The 19,754-nt window shown below is 36.2% G+C and overlaps 1 protein-coding gene across 13 annotated transcripts in view; it reads left to right on the forward strand.

Annotated features, from left to right (window-relative positions):
* The window catches only part of LOC112559112 (probable phosphorylase b kinase regulatory subunit alpha), a 49,246-nt gene that overhangs the window by 7,061 nt on the left and 22,431 nt on the right, over nucleotides 1-19,754 (forward strand). For 6 of the 13 annotated variants that reach the window (XR_003098282.1, XM_025230077.1, XM_025230078.1 and 3 more), the window contains exons 10-19: nucleotides 291-398; nucleotides 819-897; nucleotides 2,346-2,480; nucleotides 2,769-2,878; nucleotides 6,018-6,162; nucleotides 11,277-11,352; nucleotides 11,776-11,864; nucleotides 12,118-12,294; nucleotides 13,748-13,813; nucleotides 17,527-17,574. Coding sequence is in view for 12 of the 13 variants with exons in the window: in XM_025230077.1 (XP_025085862.1) it covers nucleotides 291-398; nucleotides 819-897; nucleotides 2,346-2,480; nucleotides 2,769-2,878; nucleotides 6,018-6,162; nucleotides 11,277-11,352; nucleotides 11,776-11,864; nucleotides 12,118-12,294; nucleotides 13,748-13,813; nucleotides 17,527-17,574 (1,033 nt within the window). In the remaining variant the exon portion in view is untranslated. Of the gene's footprint in view, nucleotides 1-290; nucleotides 399-818; nucleotides 898-2,345; nucleotides 2,481-2,768; nucleotides 2,879-6,017; nucleotides 6,163-8,790; nucleotides 8,936-11,276; nucleotides 11,353-11,775; nucleotides 11,865-12,117; nucleotides 12,295-13,747; nucleotides 13,814-17,526; nucleotides 17,575-19,754 lie in introns of all 13 variants that reach the window. The other 7 variants (XM_025230073.1, XM_025230074.1, XM_025230075.1 and 4 more) reach the window with 5 other exon arrangements.

Consider the following 19,754-nt stretch of genomic DNA (forward strand, 5'->3'; position numbering starts at 1 on the left):
CAACTATCTACACGAGATCACAGGAGTCATTTAGTGGAATTTTTATTTTGTTTCTAGCCAGAAGAAGGTGATCTGAGGAATAGTAAGAATGAAGGCAGGACTGAGTTTGCGATAATACTTCTTTTTTCGAGTAAGTCTTGTAACTTTACAGATACTTGTTTACCTGTGTAAGGAGTTTTTGTAACATTACAAATTAATAATTATAAGAATTTGGAGCCAAAGACAGTGTGCAATGTTCATTTGATATATAAATCAAAGTAGTCTTTGTACACTTTCTATTGTGCTTTTAGGTGGAGAAGGAATTGGCCAATCCCAACAGTCAAAAACGTGTTGCTCAAGGACAGCTTCCTCATATGTGGGGACAATCCATGTACATCTTGGGTCGCCTTATGTACGAGGTAAGTGTCTGCAATGCAACCTATGTTTGACATTGAAATGCTCTACTGCCAAGTGTAAAGAAATTATGGACTGCTATGAGTGCCTTTAAGTTTCTTGGTTTTTGGAAAAAAATGTTACGACAAGGACAATCCCCCCTCATCTTCTTTGTTTTTTTGTTTTTTTTAACTTCTCCCACTCCCCATTGACTATTATTGTTATTAATCTTCTGCTGTCAACTTTCTTCTTCGTACTGTACCAGATGATATGACTATATGGAGATCACACTCTAGTTTAGTCCTTGTTACTCCTTGAAGCCCCACGGCTGAAGGGGGCTGCCCAAAATTGGATCCACTGGTGAGGTGTTGTTGCGGTCCTATGCTCCTTGAGGAGTAATAAGGACTAAACTAGAGGCTATGCAAATTTTGGGATTTTGTCAACAGGGCTTTCTCTCACCTGGAGAAATTGATCCCCTTAATCGCCGTCTGGTTAGTGAACCAAAGCCAGATGTAGTGGTACAAGGTAAGAATCCACAGTTCTTTTGTACCCTGTTCAGCACACTATGTGGTGTATATAATGAACTACACTTAGTGTTTAAACCAAAAGAACCAATTTCAGTCTTTAAATTATGTGTTGAAATAATTTAATGAAGGTACTGTCACAATCCTGGCCTGTTGCAATGCAAACCTATAGCACAAATTTAATGTTGAAACTTAAAGCAGTGAAAACATATAAAGAAATATATTGCTTAGCTTGCATGGTTTGTTTTTCAAGTTATTTTTGGGATATACTTTATATTAATTCATTCAATATGGACACATTGACACAATTGAACATTAGCTGTGAAGACTTACTATTCTTAACTCCTTTGTAATACTGTCTGTCATGCTAACTGTTATGTAGCGACTCCATCTTACACTGTATCTCTACATACCTTCATCCATTGCTTTATATTCTACTCTTGTACCTCATCATCACCTGGCTGTTATCTTTCATTTATCATGACTGATCTGCGCAGAAAGTGCGATCTGTCTTGGTCATAATGCTGTGTGTTATAAGTTCCCATTATTATTGTCTGCGGTTGCGGTTGCAAACTGTGTTGGAAGAGTTAATGACCAATTTGTGGCTTAAAAGACTTGGGAAATTTAGATTAAAGGACAGTGGACTTTGATAGGAAATTTTATGTTGGCATTATATAGATCAGTAACTGTGGTTGTGCTGCATTGTGCATCTGTAAATAACAGATGAAACAGCACATCAGGAGTTATAGAATATAACCTACTGCATGGAAAGAGGAGAATGAACGTTGTTTTACACCAAACCAGTGACTAAGGCTATTTCACATTAAAACAGCTCTATAAAAGGATGTCACTTGTAGAGAAAGAATTAGCTAATCAAGATGAGAACAGGATCCTTTTGTTGGTTTACCACTGCACCACCTGACCACCCTACTCAAAATAAGACTTGAACTTGGGGAAGAGGGGGAGGGGCAATCTCTACCTAGTAGTTCTCAGTTCAGCTCTCATCTTGGGTATGCTATTCTTTCTCTGAATATGGCCTCTGTTTACAGGGCTGGCTGCTTTGCCCTGATATAGCCTTAGTTGCTGGCTTGGGGTAAAACACTAATTCTCCCCCTCCCCCAAACAATGAGGAAAACTGTTAGGTTCCTCAATCCAGTCATAGACTACTCATGAACAAACCATAAAACGGCAGTGAAAAATCACTCCAGGTCTCAGCTTTTTCACAATTTATATTAGTGAACTTCTCAATGCTGTTACATCAAAGAAAATGTGGCTGTCATGAGACTTGCACTGACACACTTCACACAAAATGCTCATTATCCACCTACCTTTTCCATTTCCTGTTCCCTTCCCATCTGATTGATTTATATAAAAAAAAAAAAACAGGTTTGTGGGAGAAAAAAGTTGTTTTGTCTGGAATGAGCGTATACTTTTTTCTGTGTGTTGCAGTTGTGATTCTGGCAGAAACTCGCAAGATAGCAGAAAAGCTGATGCAGCATGGTATTGAAGTGCAGACCATTCAAGATACCAGCCCCATTCAAGTCCACCCAGCCCGTGTCTTATCTCATATCTTCTCACTTCTGGGTACATGAGCATTTTACTGTGTTTAGGTCAACCCGAGTTCTCTGCTAGATATTACTTTATCACCTTATCTTTATCTTAATCCGTGTAATATATTTATTATAATTATTATTGTAGTGTGTTATATTGAGTGTCAGTTCAATATCATCCAGACTTGTTCCTATGATTCAGTACCTCATTATTTTGTAAATGCAATCTCCCATATTGTACTGTATATATAATTCCTTTTTCGACATTTTCTCATGTAAACTATGCATTCTTAGTAATTCTTTGGGTTGTGCTCATTATCAGGGAAAAACAGACAGCTGGGTGTAACTGGCCGGCCATCTACTGAAATTGGTCTCCTGGCTACAAGCAAACTATATGTCCTTAACGACCAGATTTTTGCTTTTATACCAGAGGTATTACATCTTTTCTATTTATTATATCAAAGCATTTTCCATTTTGCATTGTGTATTGACTGTTTAAATTTAAAAAATACTTTAGTGCAAAGAGTGATATGTGAAACATATTCATCTCATGTTTCACTTTTGTTTTTATGAGGGAAGGGATGTAGTGTTTGATTACAAAACTACTTTTTAATTTCAATACTTTCTTGACTACTTGTTGTGTTGTTTAACAGTTTAGATAAATTTAACCACCATGATATTGACATTTAAACAGGTGTCACACTTATGAGAAAACAGGTGTTTATTTTTATTCACTTTTTTAAAATACAAAGAAAACTGTTCTAATAGAAGCAGTAGATTGCTCAACTCACAATACTTTTTGAAGTCTCATTGCAGAACTATTGCTTCATGAAGTACAATTTTGGTTATGCAATGTCCAAAGACATAGATCCTCATAACTATTGTGATTTCTCTTAATCAGGCTTGAACAGTTTTCAGATTTAATTTTAATTGTCCAGGAGCCAGTTGCACAACACATGTGTAAAACAGGAATTGGTTTTTAAGAAACATTTTCAACACTATGTTTTACTACACTTCATTGCATTTATATTCCATTGTGCTAACTGTGCTTGCCACATCGGCCACACATAAAAATTTATTTGTGACTGTAGTCTTGACTTAAATGAGAGAACAATTCCTCTCTTACTGTGTATGACAAGATTTCTTTTCGCTGCTATTCCATGCTGCCATTTTTACATTAGCATGTGCTGATATGAGGGGAAATTTAATATAAACAGCTATATCTTTTTAAGTTAGAAAAATGTGAAAATTGTGTTGTGTACTAAGGCCAAACATGTTCAAAATTGGAAATGTGTTGTGCAACTGGTCCCAGATTATTATGCTTGATCAACTTTGGATCATGAAAACTGGTAAATTTTCTTGATTATCCTGTTGACTCTAGATCTGGAATAAGCCTTTAGTTTCAATATATCTTATTAAACAGTGGTGAACTTTCAAATGTGAACTTACCATGCATTTTCTTAAACTGTCACAAGAGGTGCCTATTCTTTTATTTGCAGTTGGTTTTTTTCGTTAAATATTGGTTGTGGTTGCTTTAAATTCCCCTGTACCCATCCCTATTCTTTAAAAGACAAACAGATGGTGAGGCATACTTTACATCATTTTCTTTCAAGCTGTTTTTATTGGTTTGGGGACTTTGCTCTTTTTCACTTTGATTGGAGGTTATTCTCAAGGTTCAGTAATCAACCATTTCATTGCCTTTATTTCTGACAGAATGTGGCAACCAGTAATTTTATTGGTTGGTGTTTTTTGGTAGCTGTACTCTTTTATGCTAGCTTCGGTCAAAAAAAAACCAAACAAGCAAACTTAAGGGTGTTAGTTATTCATGCAAAACTTTTGTTTTCACAGTCTGAGCATGTTTCATCACCACACTCTTATTTCACGAATGATAAAAGGGGCTTAAAAATCTTTCAACATTATTGACCCCAGAAAGTTTTATTGCAAATAGACGGGAGGATAAGCCTATTTTGCTTGGGGAGTTTACTTTGAAAGTCAAGAGGATGAGGATTACTTGAACTAATAAATAGAAAACCCCTTCTATCCATTCAACACCAAATGAGTATCTGGTATATCAGGGAAGGCGAAGTGATGAAAGAAGAGGGTCCAATAAATGACACTTAAATTCACTGCATCTGTGACCACTAGGCTATTGGAGCTTTATCTTTTTTACCTGTTATTACAGGGCTAAATTGGTTTTATGGTGCCTTCTTGATATTCCCGAAGAAAAAAGCTGGAAGGGTCAAATTAAGCATGATGAAAAATATGCCATAGCTGTTAATTGTGCAGACTGGTGTGCTGGTGCATGGTATGGGCAAGTGCAAAAAAAACTAAAATATGAGCCTGGTCACTTGCACCTACTGTGTCTTAAGTTTCTTCAATAGGTACCCCCTTGAGGATCACATTAAATAGTTAACTGACTGGGTTAATTTTCCATTATTGCTTTAATGTGGAATGACCAAAGGTCATATCATGACTACAGTTGCATGTTAAAAGTCCAAACTTCTGCCTTAGGATGAGAAAGAATGGTTTGACCAGGGGAAGAGAAGTGAGAAGCACACATTAATGGCCATGCTTTTTTAATTGTGTCCATTTGGCTTAACAAGTATCCTTTCCTCCCTATACTGGATCAGATCATTCTGCCAGACAGTGGAAGTTTGTCGTTAATGTGGCTTCAGTCTTTCAAATGAGACATTTTTTTCATTTAATCTTTTTGGAAAAAAATGGACTTGAAGTATCTGCATCCTGAAACTGTAGGAGGTGATCATGGTGGGCTCTTAAAATGAGAGTTTTTGCATATATATATGATCACACAGTAGCTCCTAACACTGCTCAAACCATGGACAGAAACAAAAAAAACTGTGCATATCGTTAGTGAACTGGGTATTTGACCAACACATCTGTAATATTTGAGAGAGGAAGCATAAAGGTGAAAAGTGTATGATTATGGCTGCAAAAGTAGGGATTAACCTAGAGTCTTTGACTGACAGGAGATCAGAAAAGAATGAAAAAGAATGGGGTCTTGCTGCAATGGACTGGCTGTAGTTCCTGAGACAACAATCAGGTTTTTCGCTGTCCATTGTTTGTCCATATGGTACATCTCTCCTCATGGAAGCCTGTGTTGTAGGTCCCATCTAGACCAATCATTTCCGTGACATCAGAAGTCCATCACAAGAAATATAACTGCTGATCAGGATTACTATGTGAGGTGTAGGAGTGAAGGCATGCAGAAATACACTCCTAAAATTAGCCAAGTGACCAGGTCCATGAAGTATTTGTAGGGGATAACAGCATGCAGTAGTTTGGACAATTGCTTGCTACCATTTTAATTTTATGCAAGAACAATCCTTAGAAGAAAACATTTTTTAAAGGCTTATATTAAAATGTGACTGCTTGCTTGCCATGTATTAGTCATTTGTATTAAAAAAAAAAAAAGAGGAAAGTTGCATTCTAGCCATAAGCTTTTTAATGAGGGAAATATGCACGCAGCACTTTAAAAAGTATTTATTGTGTAAACTTATTTTTGAGAACTGTTTGGCCAATTCATCTACTCTATGCTGTTTGGTATATGTAGTTTATGAACCAGCATCAGTTTTATCTCCCTCTGGATGTGGATTTCCTGGTGGACCATTTCAAAACAGACACAGACTTTCTGGCACGAAACTGGAGGATGCTTGGAAGGCCTACAATCATCTTTCACCTGTCCAGGTCTATGTTAGGTGTGCATTTGTCTTTGGACAAACCAGCTCTTCAAAAGCATCATAAATTTGTTTCTATTGCCAACCTTTGATGCTTTCAGCTAACTTTTTGTGACAGTTTTGTATATTGTTTTCTCTTGCATTGTCCCTGTTTGTAAGGTGTTTTATTGAAAATTGTGAATTTTTTTTTGAAAACTTCCAGAACATCTTTCTTGAGTTTAGAAATGTGTTGTATTTTTGTTTTTTAATTGGGTTTTTTTTCCCCTTCTGTGTATGTTCCTTTCAAATCTCAAGTCTTCTTTTCAAGTTATAATTCTTTGTTGCATTATATTTCAGCTCAGTTTTGTCCAGCTTTCTGTGCATGGGTTTATGGGTATGCACCCATGCTTGCATGTATATTTATCAGTATGCCCTGCCTACATGTGTGTTACATGTATGCATGCACATTATCATTGATGAGTGTGCACAAGCTATATGTTATGCCTGTATGTGCATATGTGTCTTGTAAAATGAAATGAGTGTGGCTGTGTGCATGCATGCATTTTAGCTTAAATATCTCCAGCCTATAGATATAGCAAAACTTGCTTCTAGATTTCAATCTCATATGCATGTAGCCAGTTTGATGAGTTAAGCACAATGCACTGATTTTTTTTTTTTTTAAAAACCCACTCTACATGTGATTAATATCTATAATATATGTCAACCTGATTAAGTAAGTATCCATTATACCGCAAAAACTATGTACCTTTTGATTAGCACCTGTCAAATCGAAATAGAACTTTTCCTTCTTGTTTATTTTTTTTTTTACTTTGTCTGCTTCCTAAAAAAATTTTTAAAAAAAGCTTGCAAATTACATTCAAAATGTTCTCACTATCTTGCTGCCTAATTTTCCTCTGTTGATATGTGTGTTTTCATGTTTCTGCTAATATGCAGTCTGTAAATCGTGTCTGTTTTAGTATAATTTTATGGTCTGAAAATCATGCATCCATTAATATATTGATACCTTCTGTTATTGCCTTTCTCCATTGCCATCTTAATCATTCTGTCTATTCTATTTCTTTGGGGAAGCGGACAGACAAGGGGTTAGAGTGCTGGTGTCTGAACTGAGAGCATGCTGGTTCAATGCCTGTTAGCGCAGCTTCCCCCCAGCCGACCCAGCTGGCGGATATGGGTACCTGACTCCATAGACGGTTAAGGGCGGGGGGAAAAGCAGTGAAGGAGAGGAGATGGGCATCGCCCTCACCTAAAGTTGGTCCTAAGACAAGTGAGGTCTCTAACACCTCACCCCCAATGACCTAAAAATGTTAGGGGATGACCTTTTACCTTGACTATTTCTTTGTCTGTCTGCTCTTTTTCCCAACCTAGTCTCTCCTGTTGTTCTCCACCCCTGGCTATCTATTTGTGTGTCTGTTTGCTAGGTTTGTCTTTGTCATTCATGGCCTTTTTCATTTTTGTTTGTCCCTTCCTCTCTCCCATCTTTCTTCTCTTTCTCTCTCTGAGTGTTAATGGTTTGTGTTGATTCAGGAACATATGAGTTAACAGGAAGCTTTGCTTCTCAAACATTTTGCACTTTTACAATCACAGATGTACATTGGTAAATAAATGACTACCTTCTCAGTTTTTGTGTCAAGCCCTGGTTTGATGCTACAACCATAGCTGTTAGTGGTGTGTTTAGTTGAAATTCTGCTAAAGATCTATTAAATTTCAGAGAAAATATATATTTTTTCATCTAAAATGTAATAGAAAATAATGTTGGTAAAAGTCTATATTTACACCTATAATTCAATAGAAAAGAAAGAGGAATAAGGGGTACAGTCTTCACGACTCTCAAAACCTCTGTTTTGCAAAGACAGCTTCAGCTTTTAGCTAGTCTACCTCTGAATATAGCAGATTTTCATTTTCATTTTACGGGCATTTTTTCATGTAGGAGAAGGGAGTCACAGTTTATTTTATAGGAGCGAGGAATGGTGGTGAAGTGACTAACCTAGTTTTAGAGCAATGTGTTCGTGACTTACATATTGTTTAACCATTGCACTGTTGCTTTGGTTTTGAAATGCTTAGAAACAATGCAATAGCAACTGATTTGATCACCAGTGAAATAATTTTGTACAAGTAGTACTTGCATTACTGCCAATTCAGTAGAGTCTTTTTTTTTTAATTTTATTTTTTATTTTCCGTTCAAAATGCCTTAAAACTTTAATGGTTATCATTCCCTCACTTTCATTACCATCATTATTGTGATGATGAAAAGCTGCCACCATCCGCATGCTTATCATTGCTTGCACCTTTGCTTTTACCATTTCAATCATTGTAATAAAGAAGAATGAAAGTCTTAGAAGTTTGTGACTGAGGGAGTCTGGCTTAGGTCTCATAATGCCAGCAAGGTAACTTCTTATTGTTTCCAGCAGCAACAGTCTGCATGTATGAGGTGGTAGCTGCATCACTTAAGCCCAAGGGTCAAAGCAGTGTACATGTTTGATGTCATATGCTTGCAGTTGGTCAGGTGCAGCATGCACGTGTGGTCATGCTCAGGTGCCTTTGCTTCTGGAGGCAGCTGTGAAGTTCTTGTCTAAACTGTTGTCCCTGTATCTTCAGTTCAGTCAGCAATAGCATGCGTGGATGAGATACTGTGTGTCTGTGTGCCTGCAGTTTATGGACCAGCAGCGGTACTACACGGTTCTAGACACCAACTTTCTGATAGATTTGCTGCGCAATCAGGTGGCCTACTTGAAGCACAGCTGGAAGGCTATGGGCAGGCCCATCATCACATTTGTTGTCACTTCCATGCTTTTTGGTAGGTTCAGAGGTCAACCACACCCCCCCAAAACACCTGCTGTTTACCTATCTATCTTATTCGTTGATTTCACATCCCTCACAATGCTTTGTTTCTTTCATGCACTTACCACGTATAGCCCATTTGGTGCAGAATGAACAGGATTTTATGCAAGTCTTATACCTATGATGTAAACCTCTGAATATTCTCCTTTGTCTCTTACCTAGTAGTTTGGCTTCCTCATGTCATTTAGCAAATCTTTCCATCCTGTATAGGAATTTTTTGTCTTGTGAACTGCTCCCTTTTTGTGTAATGTATCATTATTATGTGTTTGCATGCTTTATGTGCATGAGCAAAATTGCATAACGCTTAAAGACCTATCTGAAGGCACAATATTTTTCAAATGACTGGATTTAGTTGATGACAAGATAATTATAATTATTAATAATAAATAGGTAATAAATATAATTATAATTCCATTTTAAATTATCTCCCAAATCTAAGTTAATAACTCCCTTTCATGCATAAGATGTAAACATTCAAACAGACCCAAAAAGAAATCAAATCTATTATGTTGTGTTGGTACATGGTCCGTCAGAGCTAGGCTAGAAGTGATCTTAATATGCCATGTTCTTATTCTATAATGTCAAAGATTTTTGCCTCATTTCTTTCTTCAGCATTGAAATGTTTGCCTTGCCATTTAGTTATGCTGAGATCTTAATACAATCTGTTTATCTTGAGTGAGAAGTTTGAAGGTTTCTCACAAATGGAAGGGGTTGACTTGCATCAGAGTAAACCCAGTCCTTTGGAGAATAAAAATGCGTTCAAGGGGGTTTTTAATTCTTGTGGGTTTTTTATAACCAAGGCAGATATGTGTTGCAGAGGATACAGCCTGTTTGTTTTTGAATCCAACAATACATGTTTGGTATGACTGAATTTTATGAGGAAAAGTGACACGTTGTCATCTCTATGCATGTTCCCTATGCTTGCCTCATTAGGCTAGCATTCTATGGATGAATGATTTAAACCTGGTAAAGGGATAATATATTTTTGTAGCATTACCTTTCTGCAAGCTTGATAATACACCATAGCACACTTTTATAAGATCTGTTTGTCAAAGACACATACACGAAAAACTATAGGCATTGTCCAGATCCATTGTTTGCTTACTTCTGAGTAGTAATCTGTGCTGAAAAATGCTTGAACTGATAGATGGGTTGTTTGGCTGGTAAGGCTCCATCTCATGATTGCTTCCTTTCCATGTCTGCTAGCTGGCATTACCAGCAGCCCAAGAGGGACTGTTCTTTCTGTTATCGACATAAAGCTTTTTCATGTACAGGATGTTTACTGTGTTTACTAGAAAAACTTCTTGAAAGCATTGCTTGTAATGACATTTGTCAGGAGTCAGGATGAGTACATCTCATTGGGGATCACGTCTCACTGATTCTGATTGTAAGGTGTGAGGAAAATCTGCCATATTTTTTTTTTTTGTGGGAGAATTAATCGCTCCAAAACATGCTACACTTCATAAAGTTTTACTTAGGATTACTAATAGATATTTTCATTTGTTATTGTAAAAACGCCTCCTACCATTGATCCTTCTAACAAGACACCATTTGCATCTTTTGGAAAGTCTTAAAATAATAATGAACTTGTCCATGAGGACTGCTTTGGCCAGCAGATCTGGAAAGTAATGACCTAAATACAAGATCTTATAGCATTCTGTATCCTTGAGTGTGATTGTGCTAAACTCGCAAATCAGATCTCACTCCTTTTTTATGCTGCTTGCTTGACCTAATTTCCTTTTATTGTGTGTTCTTTGTTGTGTATTGTTCAAAGACTAATTTTTTTCACAATCATATTAATGGAGTTTTTTTATTTAAAAAAATGGTCTGGTGTTACTGCACATAACCTTGCTTAGTGTAACTAATCTTGTAGATGCAGTGCATGTTGTTTTTATAGCATAAATATCAGTAAGATTTTGAGATTTACAAAACCTTAATTAAATCATGTTTCCATTTTGCTGTCTGTGAACTAAAAATTGAAATATTATTAATTATTGTATAAATCTATGATTTTCTGTAACTGTCCAAATTTTGCCAGGAATGTTTTTCATAGAATATGATTGACTTTAAATTACCTTGTTATCTATCATGGTTTGAATTCTTTTTAATTCGTGTTCATATTTTAAAAGATTTTAATCAGATTTTCTTATTTGTAGTCATGCAAATGCATTTAGAAAAAAGTGGATGAATTACTAGAATTGCAAATGCATTGGCTATGTGTTATATTGTGATCATAATCAGTTTCTTTGCTTGCAAGACGGACATTCTGGTTATGTGTGAATGTTTTTCAATGGCAGATCATTTGCACAACCCACCTGCGGCCCTTATTGCAACCATTAAGAAACTGCAGAGTGGCTACATCAGTGGTGCTCGGTGAGTGAATAGGCACTTTGTAATTAATTTAATCAAGGAACTAGATAACATTTGTGAACAGCATTTTGTTTAACTACAGCAGTTTAAAGATGCAGTGAATATTAAGAAAGTTTCTCTGTTACTGTTTCACTTAATTGTTGGGGTACAGAGTTCAGTAGATTGCTGAAGACAGTGCCATTGCTTGGAACTTCATTCTTTGCATCCAGTATGAAAGTTAATATTTTTGTGTTTGTAAAATGTTAGCAAAATGCAACCCAGTGCCGATAAAGCTTTAACACTTAATATTGAGCCAAATATCAATGCAATGTTCATTGTGTGTTGTATGTGAAAAGAGTTTATGTTTGTGATTCTTAGGTGCGTGCTTGTGCTTATTTGTGCCTATCTAGTTGCATTTAATTTTATGTATTTTGTTTTTATGTGCAGTGTTCACATGGGAAATCTTTCTGAGTTTCTTAACACTTCCTGCATTTGCAAACTGACATTTCTGCATGACCCTAATGACCCATCACAGAGTGAGTATTCTCAGTTCTCAGGTCATCTTATAGGAAGAAGTACCATGCTGTTTGATGGCCAAAGATAACTTTCCCCAAAAAAATCACTTGGACTGTTGTGCTTACCACGTATGTCTAGCCATTGAGCCCATTTGCCAGCAAGCAGCCAAGTACCACATGACTTTACAAATCTTATATCTGTGTTTACAAATCTTATATCTGTGTTTACAAATCTTATATCTGTATTTAAGTTTGGATTTCCCTTTGTGAATAGAAGAAGATCAAGTGATGAAAATCATAGAAGATATCGCCAGTCCGTCCTGCCGCAGACCATATCTTCTGTCCACATCTCGTCGATCACGGAAAGCCAGCACTGTTTTGTCTGGAACAGCAGTCAGTGGAATTGTGCGGCGCTCTCGTTCCATTCAGATTGATCCTGACCAGTTACCAGGTATTGAGAATTCTTTTCTCTATACTAATTTCAATAAAGGAATGCCTCATTTATTTTTATTCTATTGTCCAACTGTCATAAATATGTTTACCATTTTTTTGTTTATTTGATGGGATGTCTTTTCTTAATAATTAACAAAACTATCTCTGAATTTTTTGTTCAGATGCATGGATCATTACTAGCATGAACAATTGGCACATTGGTAAATACTAGTAAAAGTAAATAGTGCCGTCATCATGATTACCAAGTTAGTGTTAGCCATCAAGCAATTATAAGTCAAGTTGACTGCTGATTGTCAAGATCACTTCAGATCAGTATAAAAACATAGAAGAGGCTAAGATTTCAGTGTACTGAAAAACAAGATTATTTGTTGTTTGACATAGTTGAAAGTTAAGATCATTTGGTGTACTTCTGCTCTTCCCTGGTAAAAATGCATTTCTCAAGAACATGCCTCACTTCTTAGCCTTGCCTCAGCTATTTTAGAAATGATTTGTTTGCAGATATGTAAACCTCATATCTGCCATTACATGTCATTTCACCATTTTTGAAAACCATTGATGTAATATTTGCCATGATTTTAAAAATTATCTTAAGTTTGCCAGTTCTTTCATGTGGAGTTTCACTTTTGGACACTGAAATTATAAAGTAAGAATAAAGTAAGGCTGTACACTCACATGGCTGTTTTGGCTGACTAATTTGCCAAGCAGCTTGCCAGCCTCTCTAAGAAACTAATTTGCCTGACCTGTGCTTACTGTGAAGCATGCCACAGATTATGACTGTGTACCTCTAGCAATAGTAGACAGAACCAGCATGCAAGTGAGTTTAGATGCATTGTGGGGGATATCAAAAGAAAATTAACCCCTGCTTTAGGTTTTACAAGCAGCTTGTACTTCAAATATATTTTTGTTAAATGTGTTCCAAAATAAAAGAGTAAAGAATGAAAGATAGTAATTCACAGTTACGTGCATTTTCCTACATCACATGCAAGACAAGATGAACTACAGGAATGTGCAGCTGTTCTCTATTTTAGATGACCCATTTTAGGAATAGTTCTTTGGAAGTAGCTACTGCAATTGCAAAGGCAAATATTTTCTAATGTCAAGTTGAGCGACTAGTATGTTCTCAGAATAAAGCTTACCACAACAATGATGTTTCTGGAACATGTGATCTTTATTCCAGCTTCCATCTTCCATTGAATTTTTTAACCTAATGTCACCCTTTCATCATCAAAATTAAAACATTTTTTTCTGAAATGTCCGATTCCATCCTCTAGAAACCATCTTCCATTCATTTCCTTATGAAAACTATATAAACTAACTTTTATTATTTATGATTATTATTAAAACAGCAGCCTTGCCATCAAGAAGATTATTAGTTTTTGTTTGAGATGGAAGCTTAACATGCTGAAATTCACATAATTGAGGGAATGCTTTTGTAAAATCTTGCCTTCAAGACTTGTATGCCCACCTGAACAGCTTGAGGCGGCAGTCTTTTGTCTCCCCAACAGCTAGTGGCACAGGTATGTTTGGTCTTTTGACCGCTGTTGCTTTGGGTCCACTCTGCACTGGACTGTTTGGCCAATATAGCTAGGCTTGTACACCAGTCAACATTCTTACTCTTGCAGATTGTCTCTTGCAAAAGTTTCAAATATCAGATACAATACAATAATTTAAAAAATATACAATTTTGTAAATTAAATGTGTGTGAGTATAAGTTTTTGTAATGTATTGACACATATTTGGATAAATAATTATTAGTTGTGCATGCACACATATATTAAGGCACACACACATATCTTTTAATATACATGCTTGTGGACACTGATGTTTCTTCAGTTGTGCACGTTCTCTTAAATATATAGCCTTTCCAAAATAATTTATATGTTGATGTAAGTAAAGGTTGACAGGTGTACTAGGTGTATTAGATGATTGCAGTTTTCTCTCAGGATGTTGTATCACACCTAGTGTAAGATATAATTAACACTATTTTCTTGAACTCAGTGTTATCTGCTATTTAGTAGTGTGTGCCATCTAACAGACAACATTATTACCAAACCCCTTTACAACTTTTTTCTTCTTCTTTGTACTGTACCAGACGATTTGACTATGTAGAGATCACCCTCTAGCTAATATTGTTGAGCTTTGTTCTCTCCTACTGTGTTGCACAGTTTAGACAGCTGGATTTGATTGAGATAGCTAGAGGGTGATCTCCATATTGTCATGTCATCTGGTAAGTACTTGAAGACAGAAATTTTATCACCAAAAGTGGTATTTTTGTGTTTTGTTGCCTGTTTGCATGATAACTAAGAATGTTTTCAAACAGAGTGGTGTAACTTTCTCCTGATATCTTATGCAAACACTAAATCTTCAGTCTTGCTTTTCTTTTTAAATTGAGTTTATTAATATTTTTCATACATACTCTGTTTTCCTTGCACAGCTCACCCAAAAGCATGGCTAGTGCATTTTTTTTAATTAATCTAGCTTTGTGGCTTCAGACCATAGATGGTTCCTGCTTGGATCACAATTTTTATGTATTTGAGATTTATGAGTTTAGATTTCCCATCTCTTGTTCTGTCTTAAGGTCCTTCTTAACTTGGCAAATATTGTTGAATGTTTGACTGTGTTTAGCAAAGCTGTGTGATGATCACAGAAAAACACTGATGTGAGGGCAAACATTGGAGAGTCTTTAATTATGGTCGATGTGTTAAGCATAGTACAAACGTTTTTGCTCATACCTTGGCAAGCTTACAATCCAGTTGGATGGGTTGAACATTGTCAAGGTTGATACATTCACAGCAGTGTAGATGCCATTGTTGTTGCTTATGATTGTTTAGAATGACAACTTGAGACCAGTGAGAACTATACCCACATCAGAAACACAGACATGACTCTAATTAATAATCAAAATCTGTAAGAAAAAAAGACGTCAGATCTTTCTGGTTGAGAAAAGATGGTAAATGAATATACAACTTTAGGCATTAATTAAATTAAAGGCAGGATATGAATTATAAGTTATTTTTAATGACTCTAAATTAGCCAAAAGATAAATATAAGTACCATCAGTCAACAAAGCATATAAATCTACACTGTTCACTGAAAGCATTTGTTTCCTTAAAAATGTACCTCAGCTAAAGTGTCTACAAGAGATTGGCAGAAATCTGGGACTCGGGAGGTTTGATGCTTTAGGCCCTGAAGGTCACATAAATACCTGTGAAATTGGTGGGAAATGTAAATGCTGTTTCACCGTGTGCTCTGTTTTTGTTACATTTTGTATAGAATTAGTCTTTGACTTTCACTAATGTATATGCACACAAGACATATATCATGCACAGCACTCAAACTATCCATCTATATGCATAAGTGTGTGCACAGCTTATGCTTCCACACTGATGAATGGATGAGCTGTCATGCTAAACATTAAAATATGATTATAGGTCATTTTTAGATACTTTTTTTTGGAAAGTAAATGTATCAAGATATTTTGTCAGAATTTGTTGTCAGGATTTGTATTGTGAGTATCATCAAAAAGTGGGAAGTTTTGCCACTTGCAACATTTTTTGCAACATCACATGAGTACCTGTCCACCTCCAGTTTTGGACACCTGTGGGCTAACTACTGGGCTGACCTTTTTCCCTCAGTGAATAGAAGGCTCAAGTAGTTGACAGTTGGAAAGAGGGTTTGCTAGTGGTGGGGCCCTTTCCTCTACTAAAAAGAAAAATTAATGCTAAATAGCAGACAGCCACCATGTATCACAAGAAAGTAGGTCATACAGTTTAACCAAGTCCAAAAATGTTCTTTCAAATCAGGACTTAAAATAGGAGGCATTTAGAACATATTCAGGGCTTCTGCTAAGGCTAAATTCCTTGGGGTCTTCAGATTTTCAAGGGGTCCCTGTTCTTCGCCCAAATTTGAATGGGACCCCATTGACGAAAATGGAAGGGGTCCTCCGAACTTTTAATGTGTACTGTACGCAATTTTTTGCGTAAACAGAAGCCCTGATATTATGTAACGATGAACAGAACATGAAGAATTGAGAAAGCAATGATAAAAGTGTGTATTAATTAAAGTTAATATAATGAATCTTTGTCCTGATTACTACACTCACTCAGAGTCTGTTATTGATGCTCATTCTGTTTGAAAAGTTGTCTTTCTATAACCCGCTAAAATGTCATGGTAACAAGGAGTTAGGTAGGGACCAACATGCACATACACAGGCATGCATGCAGCCCAATGGGGAAGGTGTCTGTGTCCAGTTCCTACCTTTGGCCTTTTCATCCTGTGTCCCCTGGTTTTTCCAACCTCATGACCTGTGTTTCCCAGTGAGAAAGGTGAGGGGAAAGAGTGGAAACGGTAGATTCTAGAAAGGTAGCAATAAGAAAGTGAAGCAGGAAGGGAGAGGGTATTGGTAGAGTTGTTTTGCCTTTGCAGACATCAACCAACCTAGGAGTAAAGCCCACTACCCATGACAGTGTTGACTGTGTTTATTATTGTGGTGAGACTGTGCAAGCAACCCCCATCTTCCCTATCACATTGACAATACTCCCTGGCTAAAATTCTTAGAGGATCAACCAAAAGTGTACTTATACTTTGCTTTAAGATCATTATGTCCAGGTTAAATTGAGTGAACCCTAAATGTTCGTTTACCAGCAAAGGAGATGATAGATGTATCTAACACACAGCAGTGACACTGATGATTACAATAGCACTGGCATGTGCTGAACCAAATCATGCAAAGGGAATGAGGCATAATTACGAGCGGGTTTGTAATGACATTCAGAAGAAATCCTCCCGCCTTTGAACTGGTTTCTTGCCCTTTCAAGTTGTGTGATGATTGTTTTTGCTAGCCTTCAAAGAGTTTTTCTGTCACTCCTGAGACTGCCATGGTAGAAGGATATGCAAAAGAGAAATAGTCACAGCATGCAAGCCATTGAACTTCTCGGGCCCAGTTTGGTCATCAGGGTAGTTCCATTTGCTGCCACATCACCATCCTTGGAGGTCCCATTTTACAAAATGAAATGGAACTTGTTCCATCTAATGTTCTCTAATATTTCATATGAAAGGCTGCTGCTCATGAAAGAACCATGCTTTCAATAACTGCCTCATTACACAAAAGCCTACTTTTTAATCTGACCATCTAGATAAACATCATTACTTGAAATTTTCAGGAATCACCAGCTGATTTTTCACATTTACTGCTGTTGAATCTGATGGATGCTTGCTTGTTTAATTTCAGACATTTTAACTGCAATTCATCTTCGAAAAAAGTCCACGGCAAAAAATAGTAGGCATAATGTTTTTGTTGGTTTTAAGCAGCAGTTTCAGAAATGCTTTACACTTTGCCGTTATTACTGACTCAAGTTTTGAGACTAATTATGTGATGTTTTCTATTTTAATGTTTGCAGTTTTAGAACTGATAAGAGCAAAAGCTTACTAATGATGGATAATGATATTAGTTTGAGATGTATTCATCAGTAGTGAGAGAGAGCAAAAGGGAGATGGGTGTTGTGTGCATACACAAGGTGTGAGAGGAGTGTTTGCTGGAGTTGTTATTGCTCAAATGTTGCTTCCTTCCGATTGATTGGTTGATTTATTTATTTTCCCTTTAATTTTGTAGAAAACATTGTGAAATTAGCAGTTTCTGCTTGTGCATGAAATCTGATTTTGCATTTTTTTAAATGACCAACATTGTACTTTTTTTTAGAATAGATCAATTTTAATTAATATAGTGGAAAATGTTTAAGTCTTAATGAATTAATTAGTAACATTGTTGCCAACAAAACTGTGGTAGGATTTACATATTTGTGCCTTGAATGAATGTTTGTTTGCACACTGTCTCTCTCACAGACACACAAGTTTTCTCTCTTGGGTGATCTATATTATGAAAACTATTTTTTTTCTTATTTGACTTTTTAAAAATGATTTAGTATTTGAGTACAGTCTGTTTCCTTACTTAGCACTTTATTATATGACTTTTCTCTCATTAGTTAATGCACTGTTGTTTACATGACTTTTTTATGTGTGGCACTAATAGTCATAATGATATTATGTTTGTATTTCCCATCACACAGAAATGTGTATAAATAATAATAATAAATGCAAAATTTGTAAAGCGCATACTCACACTCCTAAGGACCATGCTCTTAGAGCTTAAGAACAAGAGCGAAACATGGACAGCATATGAGGGGCAGGAAAACAAATAACATATGAAGCTATAAAAAAAATAAACAACCATACTAAACAAAGAATAAAATCAAATACAGAAAACACAAAGAGGAACCAAAGAACAAGAGCTGAGAGCAATATGATATTGCAAAAGGAAGGGTGTGAAAATGGACTAGCATTATGGGAAAGATTGTTAGGAGTAATGTGCGTTTTCAGTGCACGTTTAAAGGATTCAATAGTGGTTAGGTGGCGGATATGGAAAGGGGAAGAGTTCCATTGTTTCGCTGCATAATAACTAAAAATCCTGTGGCCATATGTTGGTTTTTGGGTGACTGGAAGAGTAAGGAGACGATCATCAGACGAGGAGCAGAGTTGTCTAGCTGGGACATAAGGAAAGAGCAGTTCAGAGAAATAATCAGAGCAGGTGCCAGCAAAGAAATTAAAAACAGCACGGACAGTTTGGACTGGATGCGAGAACGGACAGGAAGCCAGTGTAGAAAACAAAGGAGAGGGTGGCATGGTCGCATTTCCTAGCTCTAAGCATCATGTAAGAGAACTCATAATCATGTAAAAAAAAAATTGCTAATGGGAGTCTAAAAATATAAACAATTTGTCATCAGGAGTCTGAAAATATACAACAATTTAGATCAACCTTCTCATCATTTAAGGCATAATAAACTGAATATTTACTTGTCTTTAGCACTGAAACCATGTTCCTTCATGAGCAGAGTTATGTGTGATATAAATCATACACTTATTATTATTTATCATTTATGTGAAAGGTGATAATTCATCATTTATTAGACATCAATGACATAAATCATAAACAGCAGGGATAATAATAACTTAAATGTTTACTTTACCTGCTGCTGATCTGAAAAAAACTGATATCTTTGTGTTGCTGGGAAAAAGGGGAGGAGAGAGTGGCTGCTAAATCCCTCAACAGTTTTATTGATGAGGATGGGAAACCCTGACTATCAACTTTCTGATATTTTCCCCTTAATAGGTGTAGATAACAAGTAAGATGCTCACATTAAGTTTTCACCCACATAAAATGTACATACCTATATACATCTTGCCATCTGGTTGTTAACATCTTTGCAAATCTATTTGGAGCATGCATAGTGTGCTTTTGGAGTTTAAATTGGTGTTGGAAGTAAGGAAAGTGTTTTTCCTTGTTGATTTGTTTTGAACTCTTTTAGTTTTGTTTTGGGGGTTTTAGTTTTGTTTTGGTTAGGGTCAGCAATCGAAAATATGGTTTGGGCATAGTGACCATTCCTACAAACTATTGCTTGGTGC

The sequence above is a fragment of the Pomacea canaliculata genome, linkage group LG3 (genome assembly GCF_003073045.1).
Source record: "Pomacea canaliculata isolate SZHN2017 linkage group LG3, ASM307304v1, whole genome shotgun sequence".
Classification (NCBI taxonomy): domain Eukaryota; kingdom Metazoa; phylum Mollusca; class Gastropoda; order Architaenioglossa; family Ampullariidae; genus Pomacea; species Pomacea canaliculata.